Here is a 14897-nt window from a genome sequence, read left to right as displayed (position 1 = left end):
AACACAACGTTTCTTTGACTCACAGGGCTATTGGGCTATTTCCAGCTGTAGTTTTATTTCTTAAACACTATTTTGTGGGAGTGTGCCTGCATCTGTCTGCATGTTGGAGTCAGAGGACAACTTTGTGGAGTTGCTCTCTCCTTCCACCTTTATGTGGGTTTTAGGGATCAAACTTAGTTCTTGTGGGACAAGTACTTTTACCCAGTGAGCCATCTATCTCACTGGTTCTTGTTTTCCAGCTTTTGTTTGCAGGAAGGAAATGTTTGGTTGGAGGCAGTTGAGCGGGGGTGGAGACCGCAGTACTTAGAGAGGAATTCTGCCAGCCTGCTAATCATTACACTAGTGGCCAGGCGTGTTAGGTGGGTTGAGGGGAAAGCGGAGAAATCTCAGACGCTTGTTTGCTTCAGCAGTAGATTGGGACCAGCGGCTTAGGTGAGCCAGCACTTGATTCTTTATTTGCTGGAGAGGAAGGAGAGATGGCTTAGCTGAGCATCCTCGTTCCACCACTGGAGATGCTGCTGGTGGCAAAGATGGAGGGAAAAATGATTTCACAGAGAACTGGGGCCAGTACACCGGAGCAGAGATAATGTTATAGTCTCTGACATAGGCTTTCTTTGAGGTACTCCTTTAGTTAAAAAGGCAGCTTAGGTGCAGGAACATTTTTGCAGCTTGCCCAGGGCTACAGGAGAACCCGGTTGGTAGCCTACTCTGTGTACCAGGTGGTGTTTCTAAGCACCAGTCCTTGCGCCTGACTCCTGCAGTCTTGTCGGAGGTGGGAATTCCTGTCACCAGCTCTCAGCCCCCTGGGAGGCTGTTTCTGGCTTAAGTGGTATTAAGTAACAGTTGGAGCTAAAGAGCGTGTTGAGGGAATGCAGGATGCTCAGGATTAACCTTGTGCAACTTCAGATTCCATCATTGCTGGAGCTCCTGCTGGACCAGCACTTTCTGTTTTCTTTACATTCCTTTTCCAATTCAACCCCTCTCCAACCGCATCCCCTCGATAAGCACAAAGCACCATGAGTTTGAACCAGCATGTGATTACAAGTATGTGCATGAGACCACCAGGGTGACAGTCACCATGAAGATTAGATAAACTGCTGTTGCAAAAGCTGCATAAGGACAGAAAGAGAGCAGGCAAAGAGACTCAGAGCAGAAGCCATTTCTTGTGAAGGCTGCTTCTATAGGGAGTGTTCTGTTCTCGGGTGGGTGAGGGTATTTTTACACCTTTATGTCATTGTTGTAAAAATTAACAGTGAACACCTGAGGGATCATAAAGTAGATAATCCTCTGTTGCCTCTGACTTTTAAAGACCACATTCCGTCGGAGGCTCCGTGGTTCACAGTAGCTCCTGTTTCAGGGTTTGGCCTTCATCCGTCACGTGTTCATCTCAGTGGTTTTCTTTCCTGTTGCACTAGGAGTGCTAGAAAGAATATGACAGACACAAGCGCACCAGTCTAGCTTAGTTGGTAAAAAGTTTGAATGTTAGTGGTCCTCTTTCGTCTCATGAGCTCCCTATGTTATGAGTTCATAGTACTGAAATTTCCTAAAAGCCAGAAGAGAGGCCAGGATTTGTTTTGATTTTATAGTATAAATCTAAATGTAAATACTAACACTTAAATTATTTAAGGAGAGTAGCATGTATCTCTCTGTCTCAATCAATCTATCATGTCTTTATCTTCCCAAACACCCCACCATTTTCTGTATTCCACTCCCAAATATTCCAGACTTCAAGGAAAGATATTTTTGTCATTATGAACAAAAATGAGACAGAGCTTTTGGTTTTAGTGAAATTCAGGCACCTGAATGTTTTGTCAGATTTCTACTTGATAAAGCTTGATACGCTTGATGGTTATACCTTGCCTGTGTGTCTCTTAACCCAGAAAGCAGAGGACATCCCTGTTAAAACGTCAGCCAGGTGCTGTCAGGAAAGCGGCAGTATGAGCAGCAGCAGCAGCCGCAGCAGCAGCAGTAGCAGCAGCAGCAGCAGCTCTTCTCATAGCTCTGGAGGATCTTTACAGCATGCTAAGGAACAGCTTCCAAAGTACCAAGTAAGACTTGTCTCTAGAAGAGCCATGGGCCTGTGCAATTGATAAGTGTGGGCGTGAGTATCTGGAGAGGGGCGCTTTTGTTTTGATTTGTTGTTGTCAGTTTTGTTTTTTTTTGTTTCTGATACAGGTTCTCAAATAGAGTTTGTCTGTGTAGCCAAGGATGACCTCAAACTCCTGATCCTCCTGCCTCTACCTCCCAAGTTCTGGGATTACAGAAATGCACCACACTGAGCTTGTTTTGAATTTTGAGGTGGTCTCCCCCTGTAGTCCAGGCAGGCATGGAATACATCATGTCAGCCATGCCCATCTCAGATATTTCTGGCTCAGTCTGCCTGGTGCTGGAATTACAGGCATGTGCCACAATAACCTGATTTCCATGCTCCGATTTTTCAAACCTGTAACAGAATCTTGCCTCTACTGCTGCTGGTCAAACAGGTGCAGGTCAGGGTGTCTGCTGGCAGCCACAGGCAAGTAAGCTTTGAGTTTTATGACTAGTGCGGTGCATCTGTCGTATTCTAGAGTGTTCAAAGCCAGTTGAGAAACTGCGTTGGCACATGGTCTTTCTACCAAGAAAAGGCAGATTATAAAAGAGAGAGTGGGTGGACTTCATTAGAGAGTGTGAGAGTATGAGTATGAGACGCAAGTTGGCTTGCGTCTGGAGTGGAAAGAAGTTGAGTTTGGCCATATTAGCAGGACCCACATGTTTATCCTTCCCCTTCCTCTTTGGTCATTGTGCAGAAGCGGGGAGTGTGCGTGTGTATGTGTGTGCCTGTGTGCGTTAGTGTGAGCATTAGTGCACGTGAGCGAGTTCATACTTAGATGGGCATATATTGGCGTTTAAAACACTGGGAAGGTTCAAGAAAACATATTGAGGAAGACTCCTTCACTTTTCTTTGAGCACACTCGCAGGCTGGTTATGCTTGTGTGCCTATCGCACACTAGCTTGTTTCACTCTCTTCTTTGTTTTGTCCCTAAGAGTGTCAACGTGGCTGAGTACAGTCTCTAAGGCGGTGGTCTCAGTCTGTGGGTTGAGGGCCCCCCACACGAACACCAATGTCCTGCAGAGAAAAAACTGGAAATGGCAGGAATCTCTACATCTCAAAACCTTCCCCCAACGACTCATTTTCCCGAGCAAGGCCACACCTTCCAGACTTACCCAGGCACCAACTGGTGACCAAGTGCTCAGACATCTGAAGTTATGTGGAACACTCCCATTCAAATGACCACAACTAGTAGTTATTTAGTTGGATAACAGTAAACTGTGTTTCTTGGCAGGATCTGCTTATTACCCAAGGAACAGATATCCTGTTTCCTTCATAGTTAGAATTTATAAGTGGAGATTATAATTTTTTTTTGAGCATATCATTCTCATTTTTTGCTTGAGCATATTATGTATAAAGAGGGAGTTTTAAAAACTAGTAATATTTGTGAAGTAACAGGTGATCACTGTCTAGATAGTTGTAAGATGGGCAGCTGTGGCTTTAAGATACTCAACCAGAGACCAAGAGATTAGCAGACAGTGTTTTCTATTGCATTGCCTCACGTGGTGTTTTCTTGTGCGCACGCAGTACACGAGACCAGCATCTGATGTGAACATGCTCGGGGAGATGATGTTCGGCTCTGTGGCAATGAGCTACAAAGGCTCCACCCTGAAGATACACTCCATCCGGTGAGGCTGCCTGTCCGCTGTGGCTGACAACTGCAATGCTGGTGCTGACTTCTGACCTTAAAAAGCCCATGTCTCCCCTCTTGTTTCTTTCAGTTCTCCTCCACAACTGATGATTAGTAAGGTCTTTTCTGCTAGAATGGGTAGCTTCTGTGGAAGTACAAATAAGTAAGTGTGGGATTTTGTACCCTTTTCGTATGTTTTTGTGTTTGTTTTTAGATTATCCTTGAGGGTTTTAAGACATTTTAAAGAAATAGCAAGATAAGTACAGATTTACAAAGGGGTTTGACTTATTTTCCAATAACAGCAAATGAAAAACCTTTGGACTTTCTCAAGTGGCCCAAAAGACAGATGACTTCATCTGTCTGTTCTTGGGAAAATGTCTCATTAGTCCAGGCTGGCCATGATCTCCACTGGAACTTGCTCTGTAGCTGAGGATGGCCTTGGATTCCTGATTCTTCTGCCTCTCCTCCAAAGTACTGGGGTGACAAGTGTGTGCCACCACACTCAATTGTAGGGTGCTAGAGAGTGAACCCAGGGCTCAAATCCCCAACCATTAAGTGACTCTTTTGTTTTGAATATCCATCTGCTCTTCCCTTTGTTCTTATTGCCAGTCACCAAGGTTTAATTCTCAGGAAAATATAAATGAAGGGGGAAAGAGGGCAAGACTGCCTTGGTGTTTTGGGGGTTGGGGAGTGGATGGGAGTGGAGAACGGAGAGACAGGGTCTATCACAGCCTCTCCTCAGATTCATGGTAATGCTCCTGTCTCAGCCTTCTGAACACTAACTGACTGCAGTGTGGGCCACTATTCCTACCTTCATTTACTTACCTCGGAGAGAGCAAAGCAGTGTACCTTCTCCAAGCGATGGGGCAGGAAGCCATCTGTGTGTGCAGTTAGGTTAGCCTTCATGCCTGACAGGTAGTTGGGCCATAGGGTCTTTTTATTTTCCCACCTGGTCCCACCCATCATGTCCATCCAGTCCCCCACCTCCTCAGGTCTAAAGGAAGTCCCACTTCCCCAAATTCCAGTGCCATTTCCTTTTACCAAAGGAGCCATTTTCTTATCACGGTCAGAAGGGGTATCTGCAGTGCCCGTTAGCATACCAACGTGTATGCTGGCCTCCAGGCTCCCTTGGTACCACAAGTACCTGGCTCTTTTCACTCCTGCCTTACCCTAAACTTCTCCATCTCAGAAGCTTCCCTCTACCAGCTTTTCATTCTTCTTATATCCCTGGTATTTTGGCTATGTGCTCTCTCTCTCTCCTCCTCTCTGTCTTTCTCTCTCTCTTTCTTTCTTGTCTTCCTCTCTCTCACTCTCCCCTGTCTTATGGCCCCGTCCAGTCTGCTGACCATGTTCAGTCTCTGCTCTGGACTCTTCCAGATGCATTGGCTGTACTGTCCCTCATATTTATGTTAAAAACCTTCCCCTCAGCCATACCCTGCAGTGGTCAGGCCTTTAGTTTATGCATATCCTCCCCTCTTTTATACTTTCTATAACTAGAATACTGAAATTCTTCAGCGCCTATCAGGAACATTTGTTCATACATTTTGAACTTTTATTTTTTTTTTTCTAAATATATATTTTATTTATTTTATTATGTATACAATGTTCTATCTGCATATACACTTGCACGCCAGAAGAAGACACTGGATCTTATTATAGATGGTTGTGAGCCACCATGTGGTTGCTGGGAATTGAACTCAGGACCTCTGGAAGAGCAGGCAGTACTCTTAACCTCTGAGCCATCTCTCCAGCCCATTTTGAACTTTTAAACAGAGATGCTTGGTGTACTGTTTTTTGTTTGTTTGGTTTTTGTTTAGTCGTTGTTTTTGTTGTTTGAGCCAGGCTTTCTCTGAGTAGCCCTGGCTGACCTGGAACTCAATCTGTAGACCAAGCCGGCCTTGAACTCAAGAGATCCACCTGCCTTTGCCTCTGCCTCCCGAGTACTGGTACTGAAGGCATGTGCCACCACAATGGGGCTGTTGCTTGTTTTTTGATAAAGGGTCTCATACTAGAGGCCCAGTGTGGCCTTGAACTCATTATATCGCTCAAGCTAGCGTGGAACTCTGTGTGGCTGGGTTGTTGTTCCAGTCTGCTCGCTGAAAGTCTTTCGTGGTTACAGGAGAGAAGTTTATTTCTTATTTTAGGGGGCAGAGGGAGCTGTTCAGAGATGGTCTATGTAAGTTTAGCCCAGGCTAGCATGGAACTCATGGTTCTGTTGCCTCTACTTCATGAATACTGGGACTGTAGGCGTGCATGGCTGGCTGATACTTGTTTTTATGAGGATTTTTTTTTTCATATCTTTGGCATAACCTAAACATTTGTTTACCCCACTAACTCTCTATAAAAAATATTGAGCTCAGATTTAAATAAAAGTTATTTCTTATTGTGCTGTGTTATTTTCAGAGTGTGTATACTTAGCATCTTGCTAAATTAATACATTTTTTAAATCTCCACTCATTTTATAAGAAATTCTAATTTTCTTAAAGTGAATTATAATTTCTGATATGTCTTACCCCTGAAACTAGTTGCTAAATTATTATTATTATTATTATTTTGGTTTTTCGAGACAGGATTTTTTTGTTTGTTTGGGGCAGCCATGACTATCCTGAAACTCACTCGTGTAGACCAAATTGGCCTTGAACTCAAGAAATCTTCCTGCCTCAGCATCCTGAGTGCTGGAATTAAATACATGCACCACCACCAGGTGGTGCTAGATTATTAGTAGATATCAGCCAAGACTTAAAATTAATTCATTTTGAGTGCTTATCGAAACTCCATGAAATGAACATCAAGATCTTAGGTGTCTGTTTCTGACACCCTTCGAGGTTGCTGTCTCATTTCAGACTTCAAGTGGTTAAGAATGCTGTTGTGTGGATAGTTGTGTGCATTGGCCACTTCCAAAACATTTTTATTTTCTTCCAAGAGATTTCTTCCAACCTACCATCTTAACTGCCCTTGGTAGATGTGAAACTTTAGTTACTTATAGAGCAAAATTCTGAGTGATTGATCAGTTGTTGTCTGTAGTTAAGAATCTACTAAAAAGCAAATTTGTTAACCTCTTGATGTTTTTCCCCTTTCCTTTCCCATCTTGATTTAGCCTGCAGGACAGCTTCGAATATATCAACCAAGATCCTCAGGTTGGAAAACTGAACGCAAATCAGAACAGTTTGGGTCCCTGTCGAACTGGAAGTAACCTAGGTAAAGTGAGACCCGCGAACAGTTTCTCTGGGCGCTGCTGTTGGGGGAGTGTTTTCTTTATTTGAGTTTGTTGTTTAGTCTTGCGTTATCTTTAACCTGTGTTTATTTGTGTGTGTGTGTGCCCTGCGTCCTCTGTGTGTTCTGCTGTAGGTCTGCTCCAGGCGTGCAGCAGCAAACTGCTGCAGGGGCTGTCGGAAGGAGGGCCGCTCCGCCTCACCCGGAGCGCTTCTTTCTTTGCAGGTTTGTGTGGAATGCTGAGCACAGTGTGGTCCGCACACGTTAAACTCCTGTGCAGGTTCTTAGGAAAAAAAAAAATCCATTCTTCTCTAGAAACCCAAAGGGCTCTTGTGGCAGGGGATTCTAGTTTCAAATGCAGCTGGAGTCATGCTGTTTTGAAGTTCCAACCATGAACCTCTGTTGTGGCTGGCTTTGCTAATGGTCCAAATGCAAGCTGACATTGATGTGAAATGAGCCCTTAGAGTTTCTTGGAGAATTACTTTCTTCTGATTTTCCCAGGCCTCCTCTGCTGCTGTGAGCTGTTTCACTTTGCTGTGGCATCTTTTTTTCCATCTATTCACCTGCACCCTTACTTGCATGGAGTTTCCAAGTCACTCTTTCAGGAGCACGGAGGGCTCAATCAGTTCTCTCTCAAATTAACTTACTCAGATCACTTAAGTGCAGTGTGTCGGTTCCTTACAGGTGTAGTAATCTTGATATTCTGGATATTTCTGTGATTTAACTGGCCTTGCCAGCAGAGGCTGCTCCACTGTAGCATGATTAACAAGGGTGGGCAATCTCATGACTAACATCTAACGTTGTGAGGAACAAATGGGATATTTCAATCTGTGCCTCTTCATAGCCTGAAATATACTAAGCATTGTAACTGTCTGAGACCTAACAAAATGGATACCAATGTCCCAGCTCGTTAGAGAAATATAGCATGTTTATATACTTTTTAAACAAAATGCTAGCAAGTGTGATATCATCCACAACAGTGACTTCTTGTTCATTGTAAAATTTACTAGAACGATTTCTCACCTACCTTCCAGCCCAGTAAATGTACAGCTCAGTCAGTCTGAAACCTCCTAGGTATACATGCTACATGAGAGTGTTTTTCCAGATTTATGCCAGGACATGAGTTCTTCCTGAATTAACTATGATGCCATGTATGGGGAAAGAACTGGAGGGAAAAAATTGTCAGAGTTAATGTTTTCTGTGTCTGCCAAGAACGTGTGTTATAAATAAACATTTCTAGATTTATGAAATGGTTTTTAGCTATTTCTCTTCCTAAGCTGCCAACAACTGTTACTGAAACTAATTATAAAGCATTTTGAAAACATTGTACTGTTTGAATCCTATTATTATTGGGGAAATGGCTAAGATAGAATGCTGGTTGTATTAATTGCATCCATGGTTTAATGTACACAGTCATTTTTAATAGCTGGGTGTCACTCAGAAGAGTCTGTAGTCTCCACCATGAAGGCAGATGGCTTGTTGAGTTTGTTTTTTCATTTATTGTCATCTTTTTATTTATTTAATTTGCTATCTTTATGATACATTAGTCTTTATCCTATATTAGGCCATTCGTCAATAGCAGTAGCCTACTGTGAAATCCAAAAACTACTGAAGTCATTTTGTAAATGTCTTTGTGTTTGGAGAGCCTAGCAACGTTTTCCTTGTCTCTTTGTCTTAGCACACAGCACACCAGTTGATATGCCAAGCAGAGGGCAGAATGAAGACCGGGATAGCGGCATCGCTCGATCAGGTACCGCCTCTTACTGGCCGAACTGGCAGGGTGGTGGTCTCTCCATAGTGGAAAAGTAGAATATAGGAAGGAAGTTCTCTCTCGCTTCTTCTTCCCCTCTCCTACCACCTTTTTTTTAGTTCTTTTCTCTGCATTCTAAATGTCATGTGTCTGAGGATCAGAAACTTGATGTTCACCTTCTACCAATGATTGTGCACACAAACTAGTCTTATCTGGTACTCAAATTCAGATTCACTTGAGACTAGTACATGCTGATGGATTTTTTCCAGCGGGAAACTTCACGGTGGCAGTTGTATTAGGGATCTACTTGCTCAGAGGATGGAGCCGGGCTGTGGCGGTCGGTGTGCCTCTGACAGTGGGAGGAGCTTCCAGCTGGCTTGCCCGCCCTTTCTATCCTATGATGCTGATCCAGATTGTTTCTCAGGACCCCTTCTCTGCTCACTTGGAGCCTTAATGTTGCCTAATACTGCCTGTAAGACCTCCCCCCCCCCCCGTTTCTGCTTTTGTGCACAAATCTGCTTTTGATTTTTAATTCATGGTTCAGATCAGAGGTTAGTTCCGAGTTTCAAGGGCCAGGAGGCATGTAGGCGTTGCCTGATGAACACGCATCGTATAGGCAGCCATCCGGTGAGAACCATGAACATCCTGCTGGTTGTCCTGTCATACTCCACTCTGCTACCAGAAGCCCGTCAGCCGAGTGGCGCTAGCGCCAGGCCTTGGTCGCCTCCTCCTGTCTCTTTACCTATTTATCACCCGCTGTTGCCCCAGATTCCGCCTCAAAGGTCCTGTGTTGTTTCTGGGTGGTGTTGGAGGCCTTCACTCACCCCGTTCAGCCCTGTTCCCAGTGTCACTAAGGAAATACAGTAGTTGCTGAATCTCCTTGTTTATTTGTATATGTGTTCAAATGGATTCATTTTGGTTTTCTCCATCATTTTTGTGAAGTAGGATTTGGACCTTCCACCCAGAAATGTAACTTCAATTTATTAAACCTGTGCCTTTTCACTGAGTATGAGCAAAATCTGAACAGCTGCAGTATCATAATCCTAGTCCTCTGGAAGGCTAGCTCTGTGACTTTGAGGCCACCCAGGATTATATTCTGAGACCCTGCCTCAAAAATAAATGAATGAATGAATGAATGAATGAGAGGAAAAAAGAAAAGCTAAGTAAGTGAACTAGATTTATTTATACTTAATACAACTCAGGGTAGTTTCATCCTTCCCTATGGGTCCCTGGGTGCTGAGTTCCACCAAGTTCTGAGTCCATTAAAAAGCATAACATCTTGGGGCTCAGCCTCTGCCCTGTTGGCCTGTGGGCAGGACTGACTGGAACTGGCCTTGGTACACTTGATTGTCAGAGCAAGGAGGAAAGGATCCATCACTGGAATGAGAGTGAGGAGCATGACCCCCAGTACACAGAGCCATGGGTGAAGTTCTGCGTGTGTGGCAGATGGGACCTGCTCTGCTTGCCTTTGTGAGGCACCCCTTCCCTCTGTGAAGAAAGGATGAGCGATCCGCCAGCCCCCAGAGTGCTCTGTTTCTCTCCCGATGTAGCCTTCTTTTATTTATGGACCTTTTTGTTGCAAAAAGAAACTGAAATTTTGAGAGAATGGACATCAGCAGAAACATTACTAGGATGAAGTTTGGATTTTCCTAATTCATTTGCAAGTCAGCATCTCATGTGTTGGATATCCCTTGGACTTTAAATTGCTTTTCCTTGCTTTTTGTATTTTTTTGTTTGTTTGTTTGTTGGTTTTTGTTTGTTTTTGTTTTTTTAAAGAAGGCAATTGAGGGTCCATGTTCACTTTAAATACATAAATCTGTGGCAGCGAGAACCGATAGTTTTCTTAGAGCTCATGAAAGGAACTTTCGACTGACAAATGGGATTGTGAGCGGTGGAGAAGACTTCCTTTGGGGGCTGAGAATCTCTTCTTTTAGCCTGTGGGTTGGTTTCCCATGAGCAAGGGCTGACAGCATCATCCCTCGTCCCTCCCCTCCCCACCCCCGCTTCCCTGTATGGTGGTATTTTGTTCCACTTGCTGTCCTGGTGCATATACCCATCTTGAGATACTGTCTGCTCACAGCTGGGAGCTACTCAAATCTCCCAGTCTAAGTTGAGTGCACATTCCTACCTGCAGAACGACTCAGTGGTCTTTTAGCAGGACTCTTAGGGCTCTTACAGTATTCTAATCTCTAAGATTTTTTTCCCCTCTTGGGCCAAGCCTAATGGTGTATGTCGGTGATCCCACTAGTAGACTGAGGCAGGAAGATTGTATGTGTTAGGTCAGCCTAGGTTACAAAGTGAATTTAAGGGAAAAACAACTATTTTCCTTATTACCCACTTTATATCCTAAGATTCTAGGCTAGAGAAATGGCTCAGCAGTTAAGAGCATAACTGCTCTTCCAGAGAACTGGGGTTTGAGTCTTATCATCCACATGATGACTCAACTGTGTGTAACTCTGGTTCTAGGGGAATCATAAGGCTTCTTCTGGCCTCCACAGACACTGGCACAAATGTACTGCACAAACATACATATAGACAAAACACCTACAGACTTAAAATAAAAATAAATAAATCTTTAAAAAAAAATCCTGAGATCTCAGTTCTGAAGCAAAATAGGGAGTGACATGTTAGAGGTTCTTGTTTGTTGTTTTGTTTTGTTTTTTGTTTTAATTATTTTACTATTTTATGTGTATGGGTATATTGCTTTCATGTGTGTCTATGCATCAAATGTATGCCTGGTACCTTCAGAGGCCAGAAGAGTGTGTCGGATCCCCTGGAACTGGAGCTAACAGGCAATTGTGAGCTGCCATGTGTATACTGGGACTTAACCCTGGGTCCCCTGGAAGAGCAGGTACTCTTAACTCCTGAGCCATCTTTCTAGTTTTTGTTTGTTTTTGTCAGTAGAAAATGTAGAGGAATTAAAGACATTTTCTTTTAGATCACAATTTTTGATAAATCTGTCTAGAATTAAGAGATACTCTTTTAAAAAAATTTTTTATACTTTAGAGTAAATTATTATTTTCAGTAAAGTTGCGACAACCATACAGAGTGTTTGCCGTGTTAACGTCTGATTTTCGTTTTTGCATTTGAGGCAATTAATGACTCATAGTCATTAGCTGGCTTTCATCCTGCAACACTTTCCTTAGTTTTCCTCTAATGTTTTCTTACGCTCCAAGAACATAGTATATTTGGTTGTCATGTCTATTCAGACGTTTTGTTTTTGAGACCGGGTCTCTCCACATAGTCCTGGCTGTTATGGAACTTAGGCTGTAGCCCACACTTGCCTTGAACTCAGAGATCCGCCTTCCTTTGTGCTCCACCACGCCTGGCTCTTCAGACTTCTCTTCCTCATACCTTCTTTGTTTCTGATAATCATGGTAGTTTTTAGTATCACATGATTAAACTGTGGTTGTAGGTTTGAGCTGGATAACCAGAAAAATGTAGCATCCCTGCTCACATGGTGTCAAGGGTGTGGACTAGCAATGTGATTCAGGAGAACAGCTACTGGCATTGTTTGTCAGTGAGGCTATGTTTGCTGGGTTTTTTTCACTATGAAGCTCATTCCCCTTGACATTTGTACACAATCCTTACCCCTCACCTGAGATGTGCTCCTGTCCTTGTGGTGCACGAGTCTGCATCAGTGACTTGAAATTTCCTACATAGGCATTGTGTTTTCTTCTCATTTGTTAACTTATTCTTGGTTATTATCTCAAGGACATTAATTTTTCACTTTGGTTTATAACCTGATAATACTTGTGTTTGCCTACATTGATTGGGTTTTATCCCTGGAAGCACGTGTGATGCCGTGACATTCTTTTGTTATCTCAGGGGGCAGCAGGAGAGGGGGGCTCTGTCACCCATGTTCCCATACTGAGTTCTCCCGAGTCATCTGGTGTTTGCTGTCCCAGCCCTGGAGTTGGCTTTCATGGCTCCTAGGCTGTCTCCGGAGGGCAACATGGGTCTCTTATGGCTGTTCTGGAAGTGTCTTCTGCGTTTCTGTACAAAGTAAAAGCTAATTTAGAAAATGCTCACTCACTCTGTAGCCCAGACAGCCTTGAATTTATGATCCTCCTGCCTCAGCCTTGCTGCGATTACAGGCCTACACCAAAAAGAAAAATTTTAAAAGGTTGCTTACAATGGTTGCTATTAGAAATTTTCAAGTAAGGGGGCTAGTGAGATGGGTTGTTCTGTGAAATGCTTACTGCATAAGTGTTGAAGACCTGATTCATGCAGTCCACATGGATGTGGACATGGTGGAACTCACCCAGAATCTCAGTGCTCCTATGGTGAAATGGTTGGTGGAGACAGGAGAATCCTCAGACACTCGTGAGCCAGCTGGCCTGGCATACTCGGTGATGAACACACACACACGAATAAAGAAAGAGAAACTCAAGAAAGGCCTTGGAGAGAAGAGCATGCTGGTGCAGGCTTAGGGGAAGGAGCATTTGTAGTGGCGATTAATGGCACATGGGTCACGAGGGAGGAGGGTGGAACCATGCAGAGCTCGTGGTTCCTGACTTGATAAATAAACAGAGGAAGATAGCATTAAACTGTGTAGGGCAAGCATGAGGCCAGCAAGGGAGACAAATTTGTGTTGTTGGGCTCTTTTGTTTTGTTTTTTACTAGAACTATGCCCAAATTCTCCAGTTGTGAATCATCTGCTGTATTGATAACAAGAAGTTGGCTTGGCAGGGACAGCTCAGACCATCCGAAATCTGGAGGTCTTGAGTACACATGTAGTGAGCAATGTAAGTAAGATTGATAGGCTAGGGTTGAGGCCAGTCTCTTCAGGCTGGTTTGTTAGCAGTCTGTCTTCCTCATCCAGCAGAAAGATAACTTCTCATCCTCCCTGTAGCTACATTTCCTCTGTCCATAAAGCACGCAGTATGAGGAAAACTGGCAATACTTTCAGATACTGCTTTTTGAATCACGTGCAAATGAGCCTTCAAAGTAAGAGCAGACACTGTCCAAGTGTTCAGCGTGGCTGCAGAAGCAGGATGCGTTTACAGGATGTGTTTACTCAGTGTTCATTTAAATAAACAAATGACCTCACATGCACACTTCAAAGGAAGAAAGGGGTTTTCTTCAGCTTCTCAAGCTGGCCAGAAGAGGGAGGGAAGACCAGCTTGGGGGTCTGTGGCAATCTGAGCTAAGAGCTCCTGTATGAGGTTAGACCTTCCCACTGGCACCAGAGCTCATCAGCTTTTCTAGGTAAGGAGTAGGAGGGGACAGGAGGCAGGGGGTGTTAGGAGCTAGAGGGGTCAGGGTGGGTGGGGGTGCAGAGCAAGAGGGAGAAGGGAGGAGAAAGAAGAGGGGACACGAGATTGAGGAGCAAGAGGTGACAGTGGGGGTGGGTGAGGAGCATGAGGACAGAGAGTGGGGCTAAGGCTTCAAGGCTGCCAGTGGCCAAGCACCCATCTGAGAAGTCAGTATGTATACTACATGGCTGCCCTTTGTTGTGCTGGAAATGGAGCTCAGGTCATCACACTTGTATTTGCCTGGGAAACACTTGACCAATTGAGTTTTCCCTCACCCTCCTTTAGCTTTTCCCTCTGTGATCGTGTTCTTAGATGCTCGTTTAAGAAAAAAGTAGAATTTAAAATGTAATATAAATAGCAATTAAAACTGTAAGGGATTTTTAGAAATAACAGGAAAGGTTAGAAATTATTGAAACAATCAGATTGAGTGGGAGCAAGTCATACAAATCAATCCATAAATGCAGTATAATTTGAATTAAAAACATCCTGCAAAGCCAGACCCATTAAGTTTTATTTATGTCAAAGAAAAAGAACTAGCTTTAGACTACTTATAGCTCTCTAATGGACTCTTCATTCTTAGAGCTCAGACTGGATCAAAGATATTCAGTGGTTGAATAACTTTGTTAGTAGTGACACAGAGACACAGTTCCACACTGTAACCCATAGCAGCATGAGGAGTTCCCATAATCCTTTGGGGACCTTGACTCAGGCAAACACAGAATGTGTGGCTTCAACACAGAGAAGAATTACAGAGAAAACCAGTATGAAACAAGAGATGGAACTTATTAAATGACATTTTTAATAGAGATTCTAAGAACAGGGGTTAAGTGAAAGAAGCCCTGGGAAGAAAGTAAGACCACTGTATGAGTGTGACCTTCTCAAGGGGGGTTATAGGTGAGTATCGTAGCCTTAGCTGTCTGTTTTGATGGCTATCAGGTTACATCTCAGAAGACTGGT

At 43.6% G+C, this 14897-nt stretch overlaps 1 protein-coding gene across 8 annotated transcripts in view; it reads left to right on the top strand.

Annotated features, from left to right (window-relative positions):
• Window positions 1-14897, top strand: part of Fnip2 (folliculin interacting protein 2) — a 106073-nt gene that overhangs the window by 50709 nt on the left and 40467 nt on the right. For 5 of the 8 annotated variants that reach the window (XM_021653597.2, XM_021653594.2, XM_021653595.2 and 2 more), the window contains 6 exons: window positions 1881-2048; window positions 3617-3717; window positions 3811-3882; window positions 6817-6917; window positions 7068-7157; window positions 8611-8682. In XM_021653597.2, coding sequence (XP_021509272.1) covers window positions 1881-2048; window positions 3617-3717; window positions 3811-3882; window positions 6817-6917; window positions 7068-7157; window positions 8611-8682 — 604 coding nt within the window. The remainder of the gene's footprint in view (window positions 1-1880; window positions 2049-3616; window positions 3718-3810; window positions 3883-6816; window positions 6918-7067; window positions 7158-8610; window positions 8683-14897) is intronic. The other 3 variants (XM_021653601.2, XM_021653599.2, XM_021653596.2) reach the window with 1 other exon arrangement.

The sequence above is a fragment of the Meriones unguiculatus genome, chromosome 2 (assembly GCF_030254825.1).
Source record: "Meriones unguiculatus strain TT.TT164.6M chromosome 2, Bangor_MerUng_6.1, whole genome shotgun sequence".
Classification (NCBI taxonomy): Eukaryota; Metazoa; Chordata; class Mammalia; order Rodentia; family Muridae; genus Meriones; species Meriones unguiculatus.
The sequence above is the reverse complement of the archived record's forward strand: the minus strand, read 5'-3'. Positions and strand labels throughout refer to the sequence as shown.